General features: G+C 46.3%; 1 protein-coding gene across 1 annotated transcript in view; it reads left to right on the top strand.

Moving 5' to 3' along the window:
- The window catches only part of tusc3 (tumor suppressor candidate 3), a 149,711-nt gene that overhangs the window by 114,798 nt on the left and 13,611 nt on the right, over positions 1 to 21,302 (top strand). The window contains exons 3-8 of the mRNA XM_030351261.1: positions 397 to 514; positions 3,467 to 3,607; positions 6,436 to 6,576; positions 6,960 to 7,049; positions 15,036 to 15,099; positions 16,203 to 16,277. Coding sequence (XP_030207121.1) covers positions 397 to 514; positions 3,467 to 3,607; positions 6,436 to 6,576; positions 6,960 to 7,049; positions 15,036 to 15,099; positions 16,203 to 16,277 — 629 coding nt within the window. The remainder of the gene's footprint in view (positions 1 to 396; positions 515 to 3,466; positions 3,608 to 6,435; positions 6,577 to 6,959; positions 7,050 to 15,035; positions 15,100 to 16,202; positions 16,278 to 21,302) is intronic.

Genomic DNA, 21,302 nt, shown 5'->3' on the forward strand with positions numbered 1-21,302 from the left:
AATTCATGCAGCCCCTATGGAAAAAATCCTTTTCCACATTCCACATCATCATCATCAGAATACTAAAATTTCCGTTTGCATGTTTGTTCTGTGCAAAGCCTACTGGTGTGTAAGCAACACCAATCCGCTGGTGCACTTTGACCAGGTATTTGCCGGTCAGTGGCAATTGCTTTTTTGATCAGTAAAATAGCATCATGTATAATTTGCGCTGGAACATGACCCTTCTTTGGTGTGGTGGCACGGGTTTGCTGCGGGGAAAATTCAGCTTTACGCCGAGTGCAAACTAGCAACGATACATGCGTCAGTGTAGAAAGTAAATTGCGCTGGGTGCAAGATAGGGCCCTATGTCTCTCTCTCAATCTCACTCAATCTCTCTCTCCCTCTCTCTCTCTCTAGGCAGGCCAATGAGGAGTACCAGGTGCTGGCTAACTCCTGGCGTTACTCCTCTGCGTTCTCCAACAAGCTCTTCTTCACTGTGGTGGACTACGACGAAGGAGCCGACGTGTTCCAGCAGGTATCCCCTCTGTCCGTCTGGTTAGAGATACAGCCTCAAGCCCACACACCTGACAGACGTACACAGGACCACCTCAACCCCTTCATAGTCACGTGTTGGACCAGGAAAGTGGATCTCTTGGACAACGGATTGTGAAGTTCATGACTGCGAGGTTAATGCCTGGCCAGTGTCTGATAGAGGGTTAAAGGATAACATTTTGTATTTTTCCACTTTGAGCCTGTTGTCTGATCATTGAGGTTCTTAGAGAGTATGGAGCTCTACCTCTGCTGTCCACTGACAGCTGGAAGGCGTTCCTCTGGGTGAAGGATCCCCCAGTGTACCTCCTCTGAATGGGCGTGCTTTATATTCTACATCATATTCTATCATTATGAAAATTAGAGATGCTCCGATCAGCATTTTCGGGGCCGATCACCGATTATCGATCTCCTAAACTATGATCTGCTGATTGCCGATCACTGGCAACACACAATGGAAAGGAATGGGAATCTTCCATTTATTTTTTCTATAATCTGGATAGGTGGAACTGGCAAGCACCAGTTTCTGTTCCAATAGACTCTTTATTTTTTCCTCTTTAGATCCCAATGACTGAAACATGTTGCTAAATGCATTCATCAAAGCCTCCGTGTACGGTACTGAAATGTGCCTGCACGCATACTGTGTATTAACAGTACTGAAATGTGCCTGCGTGCATACTGCTGTATTATGGCACTGAAATGGTACTGTATTTGGATCCCATGTCTAAGAGAGGGTTAAGCTTTTCGGACACGTAGTATACCGCCACGGTGTGTGACACATTTCATATACGGTGATTATAACGCTCCTACACAACAACGGATCTAGAAAAGTACAATAAAGTCGGCGTGGGTCGTAACCATAGGGATAACACCCTCCCAACCCCCCTTCCTAGAACTCTCAGCCAAAAAAATAACTCATAGCGTTTGAATTCCAGCAGAGACAGTGGGCTCATTTCCACTCGTATTGTTTTTAGGGTGAAAAAGATTTGAGGTTTTTTTCTGTGGTAAGATGTTGTTGAGATTATTCCTGCATCCCCTTTCTTAATTTCGTTGTTCTTTTGTATTTTTACATTTATTTCATTTTTGTTTTATTTACACCATACAAATACACAAGGTATAATCTGCCTGTGCATACAAATAAAAACAGGGGCATATGCACACAGTCTGACACACAAATACTTGTGAAACTCCTACACCATGGTATACATAATCAGCGGTCACCATGGCAACGCAGGCCCCTAGGGGCCGACAATCACAACAGAATTGTCTTGCGGTGACAGAGCGTGGAATCACAACCTAATGAGGCTTTGGTGTTGGGAGACAGCGGGCGTGCAACCAAACCATCCCCTCCTCCCTCTCTCTCTCCCTCTCCCCTAGTCCTTCTCTCTCTCTCTCTCTCTCTCTCTCTCTCTCTCTCTCTCTCTCTCCCCTAGTCCTTCTCTCTCTCTCTCTCTCTCTCCCCTAGTCCTTCTCTCTCTCTCTCTCTCTCTCTCTCTCTCTCTCTCTCTCTCTCTCTCTCTCTCTCTCTACCCCTCTCTCTCACCCTCTCTATCTCTCTCAATCTTGCTTTCTCCCTCCCCTCGTCTCTCTCTCTCTTTCTCTTTCTCTTACTCTTCCTCTTTCTCTCTCCCTCCCCTCGTCTCTCTCTCTCCCTCCCTTCGTCTCTCTCTCTATCTCTCTCTCTCTCCCTCTCCCTCCCCTTGCTGCTGTCACTCTCTCTTCTGCTCATCCTGTTTCCTCGATTTATTGGGTTCCTTATCCTCCATACCCCCCCCCCCTTTGGTTTCATAAGGTATTTTCCCATTCTTCCATTATCATCTGCTTGATATTCACTGGATGTGCTTTATGCGTGTGATAACTTCCATGTCTAACTAAGGCTCAGCCCCGTTCTGGTTCCATCTCTTTATTGTGTTGCTCTGTGTGTCTCTCTCTCCCCCTATCTCTCTATCTCTCCCATCTCTGAGTAAGAACAGAGGTCTCTTCCCCTCCTTTGCCCTCACGGTAGAGCCAGTGGCTGCTTTCTTGTAATTAAGAGAATTAGCATAACTACAGGCTTCTCCTCAGCTATAACTGTTATAGCATACATCCAGCGCGGCCCGAACGGATCTCCTCTCCATTCCCTCTCCTCTTTCCGCTCATATCTTGTCTCCTCCTCTCTCCTCTCCTTGCTTGTAGCCTTGCCTCTCCCCTCCTCCCCTCTTCTCCTCGCCTTAGAGATACTTTAGTGATTAATACCCAACACTGAAGAGGCTCACACATCCAGTGACTCGTGATTATATAATCCTCATTCCCACTTAAATGGCATACTAACACACAATTACATACTCAAACCACGCACACATCATTAAACACTACGCAGGCCCATGTACAGCATTACTGACCGTGTGTGGAGGCCAGGAAAAAGCTTTAGATCTGTCTTAACGACGGACCAACATCCCCCACGCTCATCCCATCCACATACAGTGTCCGTCCGGCCCGCAGGACCGAGCCCCCCGTGCCCCGTAGAAACCAATGCTGCTTCCACCTTCATGTACCACCAAGGAGAGAGAGCAGAATGGATTATCCACACTGATAAGAAGGCGGCCTCATGTTAACTACTGTGAAACTAACACAGTTTCTTCCTCGTTCCCTCCATCTATTCCTACTTCTCCCTTCTCCTGATCTCTGGTCCCAGTGTGTCTCTATTCCCCGCTCTGCATCCTCTTCTCTCCATCTCTCCATCTGTTTCTTCAAACTGCATTAGCAGCTGGCCATGAATGTGGCCACCGAGGGACTTCAGTTGGCTACATGGAGCTATACCATGACATGAAGTACATCACTTTGCTTTTGTTTGGTATTCTATGCCTTCGATGGCTTCAGGATCTCTGCATTTTAAATAATATTTTTTAATAACTAATAGCTCTCTCTCCCCCTCTCCCTCTCTCCCCCCCTCCCCAAGCTCAACATGAACAGCGCTCCCACCTTCATGCACTTCCCGGCCAAAGGGAAGCCCAAGCGCGCAGACACCTTCGATCTCCAGAGGATCGGCTTTGCTTCGGAGCAGCTGGCCAAGTGGATCGCCGACCGCACAGACGTGCAGGTAGCTGATGCACACAGACCCCCACTGCACACCGACCCCCACTGCACACAAAACCCCATTGCACACGGACCCCCACTGCACACGGAACCCCACTGCACACAGAACTAGGGCCTGCTGCCCTAGTGCCAAACCAACCATCGCACCACCGCGTGTACTGCCAACACACATCGTTGTTCATACCCACAAAGTACAGACACATGACCTTTGAGTGCAGAGCAGAGATGTGTTTCTGTATCCTGTGTATATTGTGTTGGTGTGCACAGGCATTCACAGATAATAACTGCTAATGTTGCAGAGGTTGGGGGATCAAAATGGTGTTCCAGATTGTTATAGCAGCCCTTCCCGATATCCACCTGACCTTTTCGCCCGAACCGCTGTACCGCTCTACCACTTTAGTGGCCCCGTGAGACCACCAGATTCGCCAACAAACAGGGCAGAAATTGACTTTGCTCACGCTGAATCTGGTTGGAAATAAAGCAAAAAGATATTCTCCTCTGATAGAAATGCAGATTTTGTTCAACTTTCAACGTCCTTAGTCATTCTATCTTTGATCAAACCGGGTTGATTGGCCCGTTGATGGCTACACTCTCCTTGAGCGCTGCCTTTGTGTTGAGATCCTGCGGACTGCTGCATTCTTGTCCGTTATGAAAGGAATCTCCCGCCCCCTGGCTCTGATTGGTCCTTTCAGTTACTGTATTTTTAAAGAGAGGAGGCCGGTCTACAGAGAAAACAGGACCTGAACCAAGAACAGGCCGGTCTATAGAATATAGAAAGAACAGGACCTGAACTAAGACCAGGCCGGTCTACAGAGAGAACAGGACCTGAACTAAGACCAGGCCGGTCTACCGAGAGAACAGGACCTGAAGTAAGACCAGGCTGGTCTACAGAGAGAACAGGACCTGAACTAAGACCAGGCCGGACTCACCTTCAGACCTTCAGTTTAATTCCTTCATAGTGCATTGCTGATAATAAGTCGGAACGCTGTTGACAGACAGCGTCTCCATGGGCCGCTGGCTCGACAGCCCTGCTCCAGAGTTTGCACTCTGGCTTCTTTTCCTCTACTTATTAGAGACGCAAGGCAATTCATCAAGGATAACAAGAGCAGGTCTCACTCCCTCGCAGCTGACAGCGGCAGCCTAGGATCCTTTATTGATACGTCGGCAAACCGGAGGCCTTCCACGTGCAGCCTGCTTTACATGCAGGGGCCCTACTGTAGGGAGATCCAGACTGCACTTAGACTAAGTACCAGCTACCGGCCACCTCAGCCGTGTGTCGCTTACATCAGATCAAAACAGAGGAGAGCACAGGGAATAGAAGACAGATAAACGATAAAAGAAAGGAGTAGATTGGGGCAGATGATTTAATAGAGGTAATGGGGGAACCTTAAGACTGAGGAGAGTGCCTAAAGTGGCTGGAATGGCTCAGCTTGGGGGGATTCGTCTTCATGTGGCGCTACGTAGCACTGGGCTTGGGCATTCCAGAAATGGCAATGAGGATGGATGATGGAGCAGGAGTAGGGCTAGCGGCCGCTAATCTCCGCCACATCCATCACTTTGTTGGGCCTTTTATGTCCAGCATTAGGCTACATAGGAGGGATGGATGGCATTAATTTGGCCCAAATTGTTGTAGATGTCTCTCTCTCTCTCTCTCTCTCTCTCTCTCTCTCTCTCTCTCTCTCTCTCTCTCTCTCTCTCTCTCTCTCTCTCTCTCTCTCTCTCTCTCTCTCTCTCTCGCCCCACCCTCCCAGCTGATTGTGCATGGCCAATCTCCATTTGTGTTGGTCTTCAAACCATCTATTCCCTTTGTAGCCCTTATTTGTGTCTTGAGGGCGGATCAGTGACTCTGAGGAGCCCTGTAGCACTCAGAAACTCGGCCAGGTGGCTGAACATCTTGTCAGCAGACCCCCTCCTGCCGCTCGGCCAGGTGGCTGAACACCGTGTCAGCAGACCACCTCCTGCTGGACGGGGGTCCCTCGGGCACACACTGCTCTCCAGCAATGCAGAGTCAGAGCGTCGCTGGGTTGTCATGGTATCCAAGCTGGCTTTTTACTCCCATTATGTATGTTGAACTAAAGCAAGAGTTGACACTCTCTGTATATAGCATAATAATGTAAACAAAGGTTGTTAAACCTCTAGAGAGCAAAATGCTCAACATTGATTCATATGCAGAAGGAATTCAAATGGCCTTGTTGTTTCATTAGAAAAGTGTCGAAAAGTTCCTCTGTACTTTCCGTGGGCCAAACTGAACGTTTTTTTCTTAATGCAGCTTGGGCTGAAAGCCTCCTCACAGCAGTGTGCTGGAGTTGTGTCTGTGGCCCCTGCTCTGTGGGCCGGACACAAAGGAGCCTGGATGGGCTACTTATTCTTCCTGAAAATAACTTACACAAAAACACTAAGCTGGTAGCCTTCCTCGGAACAGTATTGAATTAAAGTCTTTCGGGTTTGTTTTATTCAGGGAGACTCTTTCAGATATACTTGTCTTTTGTGTCAAATATGCCCTTCCTTCTTGTCAAAAGACTCTCTCTGTCCTTTTTCTCTCTCTCTGTACTTTCCTATTGTCTCACTCGACCTCTACACTCAACCTCCTGGCCCGTCCTCTATTCTCTGTTGAACAGATTTACAATTGTGTTTTCTAAAAACCTGTGTAAGGAATAGTTTGTTTCCGGCTAACTCTCTGTCTGACTATATCTCTCCTCCTCCCCCCCCCCTCTCTCTCTCTCTCTCTCTCTCTCTCTCTCACCCCCTCCCTCTCTCCCGCTCTTTCTCATTCTCTCTCTCACTCCCTCCCTCTCTCCCGCTCTTTGCCCCCCCCCCCCCTCTCTCCTTCAGATCCGTGTGTTCCGTCCTCCTAACTACTCCGGCACCATAGCTCTGGCTCTGCTGGTGTCCCTGGTGGGGGGTCTGCTGTACCTACGCCGCAACAACCTGGAGTTTATCTACAACAAGACCGGCTGGGCCATGGCCGCCCTGGTGGGTTGCACGCACACGCACACAGACACATACACATACGCACACAGAGGCACGCACAGACCACATGCGCACACACGCACGCACGCACGCACGCGCGCACGCACACACACACACACACACACACACACACACACACACACACACGCTCACAGAGACAGACATGCACACATGCAAACACACACACACACTCTATCAAACACGCACAGACAAGCACACACACCAGCATAATCTCACACATACACACAAACACAGGCACACGCAACAGCACACACACAACCTGACTGGAACAAGGTCACTGCATAACAAGGCATGTGTTTTGCTTCACGCACACACTGCTGGCTCATGGAAAAGCAGAGAGAACTAAGACCCTGTGTCCTTCACAGTGTGTGGTGTTCGCCATGACGTCAGGACAGATGTGGAACCACATCAGAGGACCACCCTACGCCCACAAGAACCCCCAGAACGGACAAGTGGTACGTCTGCCCCTTCGCTCCCCTTGGCTGGTCCTAGGGCTCTGCAAAGGGAGCCGGAGGCTGTACATTTGTGTGTGTGTGCATGTTAGTGCATGTGTGAGTCTGATAGGTGATGTGCTAGACTTGGTCTACAGACCTCTGCTGATACACTGCGGGCCAGCTGTCACGTGGTCCCTGTCAAGGCTGTGTGTGTGTGTGTGCGCGTGTGCGTGTGTGTGTGTATGTGTGTGTGTGTGTGTGTGTGTGTGGTGTGTGTCAGAGTTACAGCTGGAGTATAAGAGCGCGTGTGGTAGGGAGAGTATATTTGTCTAGGCGGCTGGGACGCCATCCAGAAATAACAAGGGAGGGAGAGAGAGAGAGAGATAGAGAATACAGTCAGCTGGTCAGCCTTTGTCTGTATGGGAACAAAATTCTCTAAACCTGTCCTAAAAAAAACGCCTTACCCAGAGGCAAGGGAGATTACCACTGCATGTCCGTACTGTGTGTGTGTGTCAATACTGTGCATGTCAGTAGTGTGTGTCAGCAGTTTGTATGTCGGTAGTGTCTATGTCAGTAGTGTGTCTGTGTGTGTGTCAGTATTGTGTATGTCAGTACTGGGTATGTGTGTGTGTGTGTGTGTGTGTGTGTGTGTGTGTGTGTGTGTGTGTGTGTGTGTGTGTGTGTGCATGTCAGTAGTGTGTGTATGTCAGTAGCGTGTGTCATTATTGTGCATGTCAGTAGTGTGTGTGTGTCTGTCATTAGTGTTTTTTCAGTAAGGTGTGTGTCTTCAGTAGTTTGTGTGTCAGTATTGTGTGTGTCTGTAGTTTTATGTGTCAGTGGTGGCATTGTGACTGGAGGTGGGGTCATAGAGATACTTTTAGGACCAGCTTCCTCATGTAGAACAGTGTTGAATTGGCTGAAGAGGCTGAAATTACTCTTTGAGTGCTGCAGGAGTGGCCAGGTCTATACATAATCTAGCTTCAGGAAAAAGCACACACACACACACACACACACACACACACACACACACACACACACACACACACACACACACACACACACATAAACAGTGATGAATAATGCTTGTGTTTTTCTTCCTCTGCTTTAACGCCCTCTCTTATCATGGCCATGGGGAAAAGGTCAGCAACACTGGCTGCTTCGTGCAGTCCAGTCATCCCCTATGGACACACACACACTATCTCCGTCCACACACGCATACACACACAAATACTAATCTATGTCTGCACTTTATATCAAACCCACTTTCTTTCTACATGCAAACAAACAATATGTTGAAGCGCACATAAAGCATTCTTAAAATGACATACAAACAGAACATTCAACTTTGGCGATACACAGAACAACCAAAGATTCACCTGCCACCACAACAGCATGTGGCATTGGCTCCCAGCTTTCCGTGAGCTTTTGAATCCGTTAGTTCTTGTGTGTTTGTGGTGAGAATGCAAACACACAACAAGCGAATCAATGAGAGGAATGAGTACCAAAGGCATGTATACACACCACGCCAGCTCCTCCTCAGGTGTCCGCCTGGCTTCAGAAACTGACGCACTATATTCGATTTGATTCCACTAAGATTAAGTTTGTGATCATGACAATACAAGTGTTGCAGAAGCAAGGATGCTGTTAGCCCATTGCTCTATTTATTTTTGAATTGTGTGACTGCTTCCACGGCTATATAAATGACAGAAAGATTGACAAATGATACAAAAGATAAAATTCTTTTTTCTAGGAGAAAACACACGATGATGTTCTTTGCTTAGAAAGTTCTCTCGCTTTTCGTGTTTCTCCCATTCTCTATTCTTCCTCCACCCAACACAGAGTGGAGAGACAAGACCCCCCCAGCCCCCGTAGCCCAGTTTGCAGACCAGGACCCCGAGAACCCAAGTCCCAGCGACATTGTGTACATCAATCATTCAGAGACCATGCAGATTATGTATTTTTTCTTTCTCTCTCTCTCTCTCTCTCTCTCTCTCTCTCTCTCTCTCTCTCTCTCTCTCTCTCTCTCTCTCTCTCTCTCTCTCTCTCTCTCTCTGTCTCTCTCTTTCTCTTTCTCTTTCTCTTTCTCTTTTTCTTTCTCTTTCTCTTTCTCCCTCTCTCTCTCTCTCTCTCTCTCTCTCTCTCTCTCTCTCTCTCTCTCTCTCTCTCTCTCTCTCTCTCTCTCACACAAAGCCCTGGAAGTGTAATTCCTCCAAATTCATAGCGCGCCATGAGGCCAGGTACACTATATTGGAGGATTTGTCAGCTGCCTTATGGTGCGGCCAAGCAGACACAAACTGTAGCGAATATTCTGCTCGCTCACACACAAAAACTAGAGACGGAGCCAAAAAGTAATTGTTAATTCCTCAACTGTATATTTCCATTAAAGAACACCAATTTAAAAATCTGTACCCTCAAAAATGGATTGCAGTAATATCCTTAAAAAAAACGGACCAATAAGGGATAGAAGAAATGGGTCCAATTTGGATTGACATTCAATCTCATTATGAATCTGTAACACATGCAGCTTAATAATTGCATCGTGTTCAAGCAAGTGATAAAAAACACCTCAATGAGGGTCGTTTGAGGCCCATTGTGATCAATGTCCTGTGCCACCATGCAAACAAACACATGATTGTCTTCGCCCCTTTTGTCGCCCTATATGAATGTACGTGTAAATATGTATGACAGCAATTTTTTTTGCATACAAGCCAGTGTTTATTCCATAATTCATATTTACAGCTCCAAACGCACCAACAAACACTTGTACGCCATCACGCTTGTTCACACCCACCGTCATTTGCTCTCACACTCTGCCCCCACCAGCTCTGTGTAGGGTGGCGGTGAAGGAGTGTGTAAAGGTGAAGAGGTCAGAGAGGACCTGGAGGGACGTGCTCACATGACTGGATGCATGCTTTACAGCGTTATGATGAAACCAGGAACATGAATACAAACGGCTGGATAAAACGCCCGAGATGAATCCATTTAGAGATGGGGTGTGAGTCCACTCTGATGCCGCTTTCACACCAAAAAGAACCGAGAGCCAGTTCCGGGCTGGTGCTAGGGCCAGTTCCAAACTGGTTCCAGCCTTACCCCAGTTAAGAACCGGTTGGTTTCACACCGGCCAGAGCCAGCCATGGAGCCGGCGTGAGCAACGTCATGACGTCACTGCAAACGTCTCGGCTAGTGAGCTTGGACAGAAGCATACGGCCGACATCTTTCTTTATTCTGGGTGGAAATAGTAACATAGTTACGCCATCAAATGCGTTTATGGAAACATTTTTAGCGAGAAATGTGCATTTTACTTTCATAATGTTCGCTCTGTGAATGTGAAGGATGTTTGGTTTGATAGTTATGACGAAGAGGGAACGCTCCGTTCACTTGCATGGACATGGACTCATCTAGCTGCGTTGGCGCGTTGACGCGTTGAACCACCACACAATAGGCGCGCAGAAGAACCCTCGCGCCAGTTTCAAACACAACAACAACATTTTCGTCTTCGATTCAATCCGTGTATGGTTCGTTCTTTGAATATTCCGATTTAAAACAAAATCAGAAAAAAACTAAAAAGAACCATACACGGATTCACGTCCATTGTTTACTTCGGTGTTTTAAAAAATGCCGGTCTTCGTTGGTCTTCCTGTTTATGAAGGTACGGATAACTCCGCCCCCTGCCCCCGGCGTAAAAGCGGTTCTAGTTCTAGCCCAGCTCTAAAGTGGGGCCAGAGTTGAACCCATTTTTTGGGGCCGGAGCCGGTTCTTTGGCGGTGTGAAACCAAAGCCCTGGCCCTAGCTCCGAACTGGCCCGGAACCGGCCCCGATTTTGCGGCGGTGTGAAAGGGGCATGAGAGGGCTGAGGCCAGAGCTCCACCTGGATCCATCCTTGCAGTGCCTCCTTCAACATGTCATTATCTTCTTAGTCTTCTAGAGGTTGCAAGAAAATCCACAAACAACATGCATATATGTCACTCATAATATTAATAATATTCATCTGGTGACACACACAAACACACACACTGCCTTTTCCTGTGAAGTGGGTACCCTTATCTTTCTCTCCTTCTGTCTCCTTCCCTTTTTTTTCACTTTCTCAAGTTCTCTCTCTTTCTGTCTCATTGGCTTGTGACCTTTTACGGAAACAAAAAAAACAAATGATCATAAACACACACACACACACACTTGCAAACATACACACATGCACACCCTTACGCAAACATGCACACACGCAATATACACGCATATACACATATGTACACACAAACTGATGCACAATTTAACAAAGACACAAACCATGTGAGCCGGTGTTTACAGGAGGCAGACACGCGCCCTGCAACCGGGCCGGCAGCGCTGTGGAGCTATTTGTAAAGGTTATCTGGCTGCTAGCTATTAGCACGGCCCGCCGCCACTGATGGCCCCCGAGAGGCATCAAGCAAGGGAGAGTGTGTGTGTGTGTGTGTGTGTGTGTGTGTGTGTGTGTGTGTGTGTGTGTGTGTGTGTGTGTGTGTGTGTGTGTGTGTGTGTGTGTGTGTGTGTGTGTGTGTGTGTACTCAAGTCCTTATGTGCCTGGCAGGCCAATATATGCACATGTTCGGAGCTGCCTTGATTCGTTTGAAAGTCTGACAAATTGGCTGCTTGAAGCAATAGGACTTCAACTAATGTAAACAAGACCTTTTAATGTCAATGTATTCAAAAACTAACACACACACACACACATCACACACGTACACTAACAGCTTAGTTGAAAATATCGTAAAGCTGGCTTTGAAATAATAAATACTACTGGAATATTAGGCAACCTACTTGCTGCTTCCTGCATCCAGAGTAGATATGGGGACCACCAGGGCGGAGGGCTTCCTTAGAATCACACGCATCTCATGCTATTCCTCTTCAATGCTTTATATTGAAGTTTAACTAATTCCGGTGAACACATTTTTAGACTCTCTGCCATAGCTAAATTGTCAATGTGTCAGTCAAAGAGGAGCGCTGATTTCAAAGGGCCGTTAGAAAACACACTAAACACTGTGTATATAGGGAAGCACAGTTCACATCGGATACCTGCACACAAATACATACAGACACAACAATGTTCAGTGTTCTATTAACACAAGTAAGCTGCTCTTACTCAAAACCAAGCCACAAACAAACACACACACACACACACAAGCCACACACAGACACACACACGACCCACACACGCACACACAAGCGTCACACACACACACACACACACACAAGCTACACACACACACACACACAAGCCATAAATTCACACGCACAAACATGCAATTATTGACAAATTCACATATACTTTGGACATCCAGTGAGGATCCAGATCTGTGAACTGAGTATTAAACATATGTGGTGTTTAACATATGTAACCAGTCAAATTACATCTCTTTACATGCGAAGAAGGGGGTTATCCCTTGGTTATTAAGAGTTGTTTGCTACACAGAAAGGTCTTTCCATGTGTTTCCATGAGCGTTTTGTAAAGTGCTTGTTAAGGTGCGGTAGGATCAAGAGTTCATGTGGGGGCCTTCTGTGGCCCCTGTCGTCTCCGCGAGAAGCACTGGTAGAAGGTCTGTTCTGCCTCAGCAGGCGCTGGTCTAGGAACCAGGCCATGTGATTTCAGATGTTCCTCTCATTTCTGACTCATCAATGCATCTCTTCTCGCCTGTCAATCTCCCACACACAGTGATGGCATCTCAGTGGCGTCAGGCGGGGAAATGCAAAGATAATTATTCATAAAACATTGAATGTTGGTCCCTTTCTCTCTCTCTCTCTACTTTCCTCCTTCAGGTCATCCTTCAGTTGTATCTCACCACATTCACACATCCAGGCCCAGACACTAGTCAGGAAACAGCCTTCTGAGATCCAAGTTTATTCAGACAAATAAAGAATACAGAATCAAATCTAAATATGTCAAGTCAATACACATTGTACATCTCTAAGAAACTTAGAACTATTAGAAATAGATTAAGGATATACAAATACTACCAAGCTACATAGTAATAGTTACACTCAAATATATATCTATTCCTAGAGTAAATACAGAAATCTAAACCGCATGCTTCACGGGCTGGGCTGCTCCACAGCACACAGTACCTAAACTACATCATTGCTACACAATATACTAGGATATTGAAATAACGTGTGCCTACAAACTTTAGCACTACTGAACTCTCCTTCCTGGCTGGAAAACGCCATCACATAATTCAACAAACCAGACGGGGCGCCAAACCAACGATCACATGAGCAGCAGAACACTCTCAGTCACTTAGTGGGTGAATGCCAAATGTGTGCATCATAGTGCACTGATGAACGGAGTCCCTCTCATGTCAATCAGATTCATTTCAAGTGGTCAGCCCTGGAACCAGGGATTCTTCATGCTAGTGGTCTGTTGTATGTTAAAGGTGTTTGTCTGCGTGTGCGTGTGCGTGTGCCTGTGCGTGTGCGCCTCTGTCTGCATTCATACACGTTGGTGCACATCAGTCCTGACGTGTTGGAGCCTGCAGCAGACGGCTAAATCATTACGTGCGTCGCAACCCTCAAGCACAAGCCGCCTGCCTCTGAAGGCGGAGGAACGCAACGCCGCCTGACAGCATTCATATCCATAGTTTCACCCCCGCAATTAAATATTGACGCTCCGCCAGTGTGTGTCTGTCAGAGGCCCAGACAGCCTCCTGCCAGGCGCCTCACACCGCCGTGAGCCCGCATCAGAATAGCAAAGAGAGCCAGCAGGAGAGACGCCAGGGGTGTCCATGTAGTCTGAGGCCTGAGGGTCTGCATCACTACGACAACAACACATGCTCAAGAGCAACATAACAACACAACAACCTCCCATCTCCGGTCTTTATCCTAAGCCTTCTTCGGTCTTTATCCTCCCGCTCTCCGGCCTTTACCATCCCGCTCTCCGGCCTTTATCCTCTGCTCTCCGGCCTTTACCATCCCGCTCTCCGGCCTTTATCCTCTGCTCTCCGGCCTTTATCCTCAGCTCTCTATTGCCTTTATCCGCCGCTCTCCGGCCTTTATGCTCCCGCTCTCCGGTCTTTATCCGCCGCTCTCCAGCCTTTATCCTCAGCTCTCTCCGGCCTTTGTCCTCAGCTCTCTCCGGCCTTTGTCCTCAGCTCTCTCCGGCCTTTGTCCTCAGCTCTCTCCGGCCTTTCTCCTCCCGCTCTCCGGCCTTTATGCTCCCGCTCTCCAGCCTTTATACTCTGCTCTCCGGCCTTTATCATCCGCTCTCCGGCCTTTATCCTCCACTCTCTCCTGCCTTTATTCACCCTCTCCGGCCTTTATCCTCCGCTCCCGGGCTTTATTCTCCGCTCTCCGGCCTTTATCCTCAGCTCTCTCCGGCCTTTTACTCAGCTCTCTCCGGCCTTTATCCTCCTGCTCTCCGGCATTTATGCTCCCGCTCTCCGACCTTTATCCTCCGCTCTCCGGCCTTTATCCTCAGCTCTCTCTGGCCTTTATCCTCAGCTCTCTCCGGCCTTTACCTTCAGCCCTAAAACAATATGCAAATATTTGTATTTCAATACTAGTTCACAAGAACAGATAGAATAGAGACAGAATATGCACGCGGTAGAGTATGTTGAATTTGAACACGCATGCTTGGTTGTGTTGAGTTAGTGTGTGTGTGGGGTTATGCTCTAGGGTTAGGATGACCTGCTGCCCACTCAATGAAACTCGATCCACCGTGCCTGCCCACACATGTGCCTTCTCTCTGACTCACAACACACACACATGCACGCGCACAGACAGGCACACAAACACACACAGGAGCCCATTGAGGGAAGCACACAGACGGAATTGGTACGTGTCTTCTGCAGAACGGAGATAGTATTTAGAGGAGCCACTCTGTTTACCTGATGCTTCCTGCCGTCATGTAAGGATGACTTCCTTCCTGTTTTTGCGAAAAGTGTCAATTCACATTCCTATGCTAATGCTGCGGTCAGCCTTTGTGTTTGGATTGAATGTAGACCAACATTTTCTTAATAAATCTCTCTCTCTCTCTTTCAGAGTTACATCCACGGCAGCAGTCAGGCCCAGTTTGTGGCTGAGTCCCACATCATTCTGTTGCTGAGTATCCTTCTGTGTGTGTGTGTGTCAGTGTGTGTGTGATTGTGCATGTAATATGTGTCAATTGACCCAAATCACTTAACCATTGTTTATTGTCCAACAGATAGTTTTCACTGAGAACTAATTTCATGTTCAATTCAAACCATTTGCAAATGTCTGTCTGAAGTGCTGGGTATGATTTGATTTACATTTAATACAATAACAATATCCCAGCAGGCTCATTCTGCTTCGCTTCAAAAGCATTGGAATTGTAAAATGTTCCTCATACGTGTATAAACACACACACACACACACACATCACCTGCTTATGTACATTTGCAAGTGCAGACATCAACACAGGCTGACACACGTGAAAATGAGGCGTTACACAAACACACTGACGGATGCAGGTGAACACAAACACACAAACGCAAAATCATCAATGTGCAAACACCCCTGTCCGTCGCTGTCGTGGCTGGTCGCTGCCAGAGAGGCCTTTCATATTTGGACCTTGTTTTAATGATCATAAAGTAGCGTTAAATGCGGCGAACAGCGAACAACTTCACTAAGGTCAAGTCTATGTGATTTTATCTTTTAATTACTTCTTCTAGATATCTTGTTTTAATTAGGTATTCAATAAAAAATCACGATAAACGAAGCTTAGAGCAATAGCAACGGTCTAGAGACCAGCCACAGTTACAAACCTGTCGCGCTTTTAGAGAATGTTTGGCCTCTTTTCTTTTACTGGTCAACTAGTTGTTCACAAACCTTCCAGCTACCCGTCAGGGGAAGGACGGGTAAGTAGCATGTGAAGCTGCTTATCTGGGGTCAGTTCTAGTGGCACTCCACCGGATCACTTGGTCAAGTCAGCATAGAATCACATTCATTCCTCCCCCACTCAATAAAGACCTGATTGAGCTTTACATCAGGCCATGGAACTAGCTACCTCTACCTTTTGTAAGTGTGTGCGTGTGTGTGCGTGCATGTGTGTGTGTGTGTGTGTGTGTGTGTGTGTGTGTGTGTGTGTGTGTGTATGTGTGTGTATGTGTGCGCCTGCAGTAACAGCTGGTCTCCACGAGACAGCCTGCAAGTCCAGCATGTGTTGTTCCCTTGACAACTGTATCCCAGATGCAGCCATCACCATGGGGATGGTGCTGTTGAACGAGGCGGCTACCTCCAAAGGAGATGTGGGCAAGAGAAGGAGTAAGTTTCTCTTTCTCTCTTTATTCACTGCAGGCATTTAACCAATCACTCATTGCTAAGGTGACTTAGGCTTCAAAGGCTTTCAAATAAACGCAAAATAGCTGACGCAAACTGTGCAGGGGCAAGAGACAGAGCCCAACGTGGAATAAGAATAAATACCGTTCTGCCAAAGACCCATATTCTGTGGGAAATTCCATGAATTGATCAACCCCCCCTCGCATGGATGGCTCCCACCAGAAAGGAGAGCAGTGCTGTGTGAGGCCAGTGGATCTCTTCAGGTTCACTCCTACCTCCTATTCTGATAGACGATTCCTGGAGATGCCTGAGAAGCTGGGGGGGAGGGGGCACATTTTATTATGGCTTGTGCAAACGGAAACACACTACCATTCCACACCGTCGTGACCTGTGTCCGCACAGCTGTCCATCGGCCCGTGGACGTGAGGTCACGCTTCAGGAGGCTCAGTGGACCATCTCGCTGGCCTCTCCAGGTAGTGCTGCTCGCACCATTCACTGAAGAAGGCTTTGTTCTACGAAACCGAGTCAAAGTGTTCAGCGGCACCCTTCTGAGGCTGTCGGATGTGGTGTGTGCATGGAGAGACACATTCATCATTACCATGTCATCAGCCCTGGCCATTTCCTTTTGACGGGAGGACGTTCCGAGGCAGAGCACTCTTGCCCTTTAGCGTGGATATAAGGGCTTGTTCATCAGGTCCGTAACTGTTGATTAAACACAAGGAGCCTGTTTGAATCCAGCCTGCTTCACGTGTGTGGTGAACTGAAGCAGCTCCTCCCTGCGTCTTCATTTAAACCCTGCAACACGCGCACAGTTCAGGCAGGGCAAACACTTGAAGGCAGTGTAAAGATGAACACACACGGCCCACGCGCAGGGTTCCACGCACACACACACACACACGTACACATCCTTACCGGGAAATGGACACACACGTGAAGGCACACACTGAAGTATTCTGTTTCTCCCACGCAGTCTCTTAGAGATGTTCTAAAAGCCATAATTAAAAGATAATGACGCGCACACAGGCCCTTCGCACACGCAAACAAACAGACACACACACACCACTTCACACACACACACACACACACACACACACACACACACACACACACACACACCACTCCATACACACACTACCTCACAAATGCACACACCTGTAAGTATCAGTAAAACTCAGGCATATAATTATCCCCCCACCACTACACCTCCACCAAACAACCTCCACTACACCACCACCACAACCACTACACCTCCAACTCCCCCACTACCACTACACCTCTAGCACTAACACCTCCAGCTCCACCACAACCACTACACCTCTAGCACTAACACCTCCAGCTCCACCACTCACACCTGCAAACTTGTCGCTTTTCGGCGACAATTTTCTTGGTCAATTGGGTCAATTGGGTCATCCACTTGAATTGCGTAGAACCGGATACAGTTTTTTAGGTGTGTGTGGGGGGGGGGTTGCGGGGAAGGCTGTCCTTAATATGAAACCTTATTGCATAATTGTTATAATTCACATTTCTCTGGGACAATCGGAATCTCAGCACTGGCTTCAGAATCTTGAAGCACACAGCGCCAACTGAGCTTGCCTTTGGATTTGAAGTAGGGGTGTAGGCCTACGGAATAGAAAGTACACCAGTGGGAATTTGCGCTACGGTATGGATTTTGACGTTACCGTGAGACCGGTGTGACCGGTAGACAATGTTGTGTGTAACGCGTAACAAAGTAAGTAATGCGTTAATACAGTAACCTAACTACTTTTTCATGTAAAAAGTGAAGTTACGCGCAACTACTGAAAATATGGTAACAAAACATACCGGTAGTTCCTTTTTCAATTCGGTACCACGTTACTTTTCCCAGGGAGAGATTGACAGTGATACTGCCTTCTCAGGCAGTATGCTATTGCGCAAGCACGCAGGCGCGCAGCAAGCGCTCCTGCGTGCTTGTGCAATAGTCCCTTCACGAGCTCTCATTCCACAACGTACGAGACAGACGCTGGTAGGCAAGGCAAGGCAAGGCAAGGCAACTTTATTTATATAGCACTTTTCATACACAAGGCAGACTCAAAGTGCTTCACATATAAACATTGTCATACAATTAAATAAAATAATAGGTAAGTAAAAGAAAAAAATATGCAAAAAAAAATAGAGTTAAAAAGGCATTTTAGTATTAAAATAGAAAATAAAGGCAAAGTTATTTAGCAGAAAGCTATAGCAAACATAAAAGTCTTCAGTCTTGTTTTAAAGGTGCTCAGAGTTGGGGCAAGTCTTAAATCCTCTGGGAGTTTATTCCAGCTATTTGTTGCGTAGTAACTAAATCCTGTTTTCCCATGTTTTGTGTTTACTCTGGGGATAATTAACAGATTGGTCTCAGAGCTTCTTAGTGGTCTAAAAGGCTGATGTAGTGGAAGCATATCAGTTAAATATTTTGGGCCTAAACCATGTAGGGATTTATAGGTAAGCAACATGATTTTAAAATCAATTCTCTGACTTACAGGAAGCCAATGTAACGATTTCAGAATTGGTGTAATATGATCAAATTTTTTGGTCTTTGCTAGAACTAGCAGCAGCATTCTGAACAAGCTGAAGCTTCCTCAGAGTTTGTTTTGGGAGACCTGTAAGGAGACCATTGCAGTAATCAAGCTGACTAGTGATAAAGGCATGTACAAGTTTTTGTAAGTCTTCGGTGGACATGAGCCCTCTAAGTCTTGCTACATTTTTAAGGTGATAATATGCCGATTTTGTAACAGATTTGATGTGACTGTCAAAATGTAAATCTGAATCCATGATAACCCCTAGATTTCTGGCTTTGATTGAGGTTTTCAGGGACAGAGAGTGAAGGTGTTGGGTTACTTTAAGCCTTTCCGTTTTAGAACCAAATTCAATTATCTCTGTTTTGTCCTCATTTAGTTGAAGGAAATTTCGGCACATCCATTCCTTCACTTGCTCAATGCACTGGCACAGCAGATCTATGGGCCGATAGTCATTTGGTGATAGCGATACATAGATTTGCGTGTCATCAGCATAGCAATGATGGTCAATATTGTTATTTTGCATGATTTGCCCTAGTGGGAGCATGTACATGTTTAATAAAGAGGGTCCTAAGATCGAACCTTGTGGGACTCCACATGTCACGTTGGTTGATTCTGATACAAAGTCGCCAATGGAAACAAAGTAGTTCCTATTTTGTAGGTAAGACCTGAACCAATTTAAGACAGTGCCTGAAAGCCCCACCCAGTTTTCTAACCTTTCCAGAAGTAATGTATGGTCTACAGCAGGGGTGGGGAACCTTTTTCACATCAAGGGCCATTTCAATTTTTCCAAAGTCCTCAGAGGGCCGTACCATTATGAACACATAACCAACTGCTGTGTTACTAAGCCTCATGTTTGCTGCATTTCTAGACTCACCTAATGTGATGGCTGGAACTGTTTTTCTCTAGCAAGGCGTCTGATGTCAGCTGGCAGTGATGATGATGCTACTCCAGTGATGGGCAACTTTCATGATAAAGAGGGCCACATTTTTTATCATAACCATCGGAGGGCCACATGACTGCACACTTCAACTATACGTGAGCTGAGAGAAGCTACATAATTTTGAATTTGGTAGATGATTTCCTGTATTCTGGTGCTTTTTGGCGATGGCCACTACCTAAAAAATCGTCCAGAATCATAACCTATGTACGGTATGTTAATTGAACCAACATACATTAATTTCATGTTTTCCATGCTCAAACAGCCACATGAATGGTCAGTATTTTTATCAGTGCAAAGGGCTCACATACATCATCATTCAATGAAGTCAAAAAACTGAAAAACAGTGGCCCAACATTAAGTGCAACAACTCAATGAACTCAAACCCAACAAGCAGTTGTAGTAGTTGTAGTGGCGACTTAAGTGGATATCTTTAATGACTGATATCGCTTCTAAGCAAACTAGACGCATGGGTTTGCCTTTGAATTCTATGAATTCTTCTCATCTTTCTTGAACGAGTTTTCTGTAACTCGATCAATTATTATTATTATTATTATAATTTATTTATTTATTTATTTTTTTAAATTATGTGCAGGCTGAGTGGGCATGCGGGCCGCGGGCCACATGCCCGCGGGCGGCTGTTCCCCATCCCTGGTCTACAGTGTCGAATGGTAGCGCAAATCTGTCTCTGCAATCAGACATTGCTTCCGCAGGGATTTTGAAAGCAAGTCCTTACAACAAAATGCCAGTGGTGGAACGAGATGACAAACGCCGTCACTGTTTAACTGTCTAAGGACATGGTTCCCTTTCAACATGTCGATAGAAAGGGCTTTAAAGAGATGGTCAAAACACTCGATCCCAGGTACGCGTTACATGCCCGCACACCCTTCAGCCAAATTGAGATGCCAAAACCATACGGCAAGGTCCGCAAGCAAGTGGAGAAACAAATCCATGCTATTAAACATTAGTGTTTTTCAGAGATGGAAGTAACTTGAGAAAAGATTTAAAAAAATATTATGCGGTTTTGCTGCCTTTCCAGTATTTTACCCCTTCAGTGGTATTTATATCGAAATTAGAAGATAAAATAAACATACCGTGATATAATACCGTTACCGTCTATGCCTCAAATCATACCGTGATACACATTTTAGTCCATACCGTATGGCCCTAATTTGAAGGAACTATCTTGTGTTAAATTCGAGGTAAGACAAGTATTTTGGAGCAAGAACAACAGCTATTTGTTTGCTTGATTCAACTAACGTTAGCTACCGCTTTTTCGATGTGATATAATTTGCAATAATATTGTATTTTTAGGACCGAGTCAACGCCGAGTACTGCACGAACGTAGAACTTGCATAAAGTTAGTAAATTCTAACAACATAGGGCTATTTAGATAAATAATCTGGTAAGGGTGTTGTCCTAGGCTAATACACCAACAGCAAATTTCTGTATAATAAAAGGCTACATTTTGCATTGAAATCTGTCATCAGAAATCGTTCCATTGTATTGTGTTCTACAACCTCCGTAATGAATTTT

Source organism: Gadus morhua, chromosome 3 (genome assembly GCF_902167405.1).
Source record: "Gadus morhua chromosome 3, gadMor3.0, whole genome shotgun sequence".
Lineage (NCBI taxonomy): Eukaryota > Metazoa > Chordata > Actinopteri > Gadiformes > Gadidae > Gadus > Gadus morhua.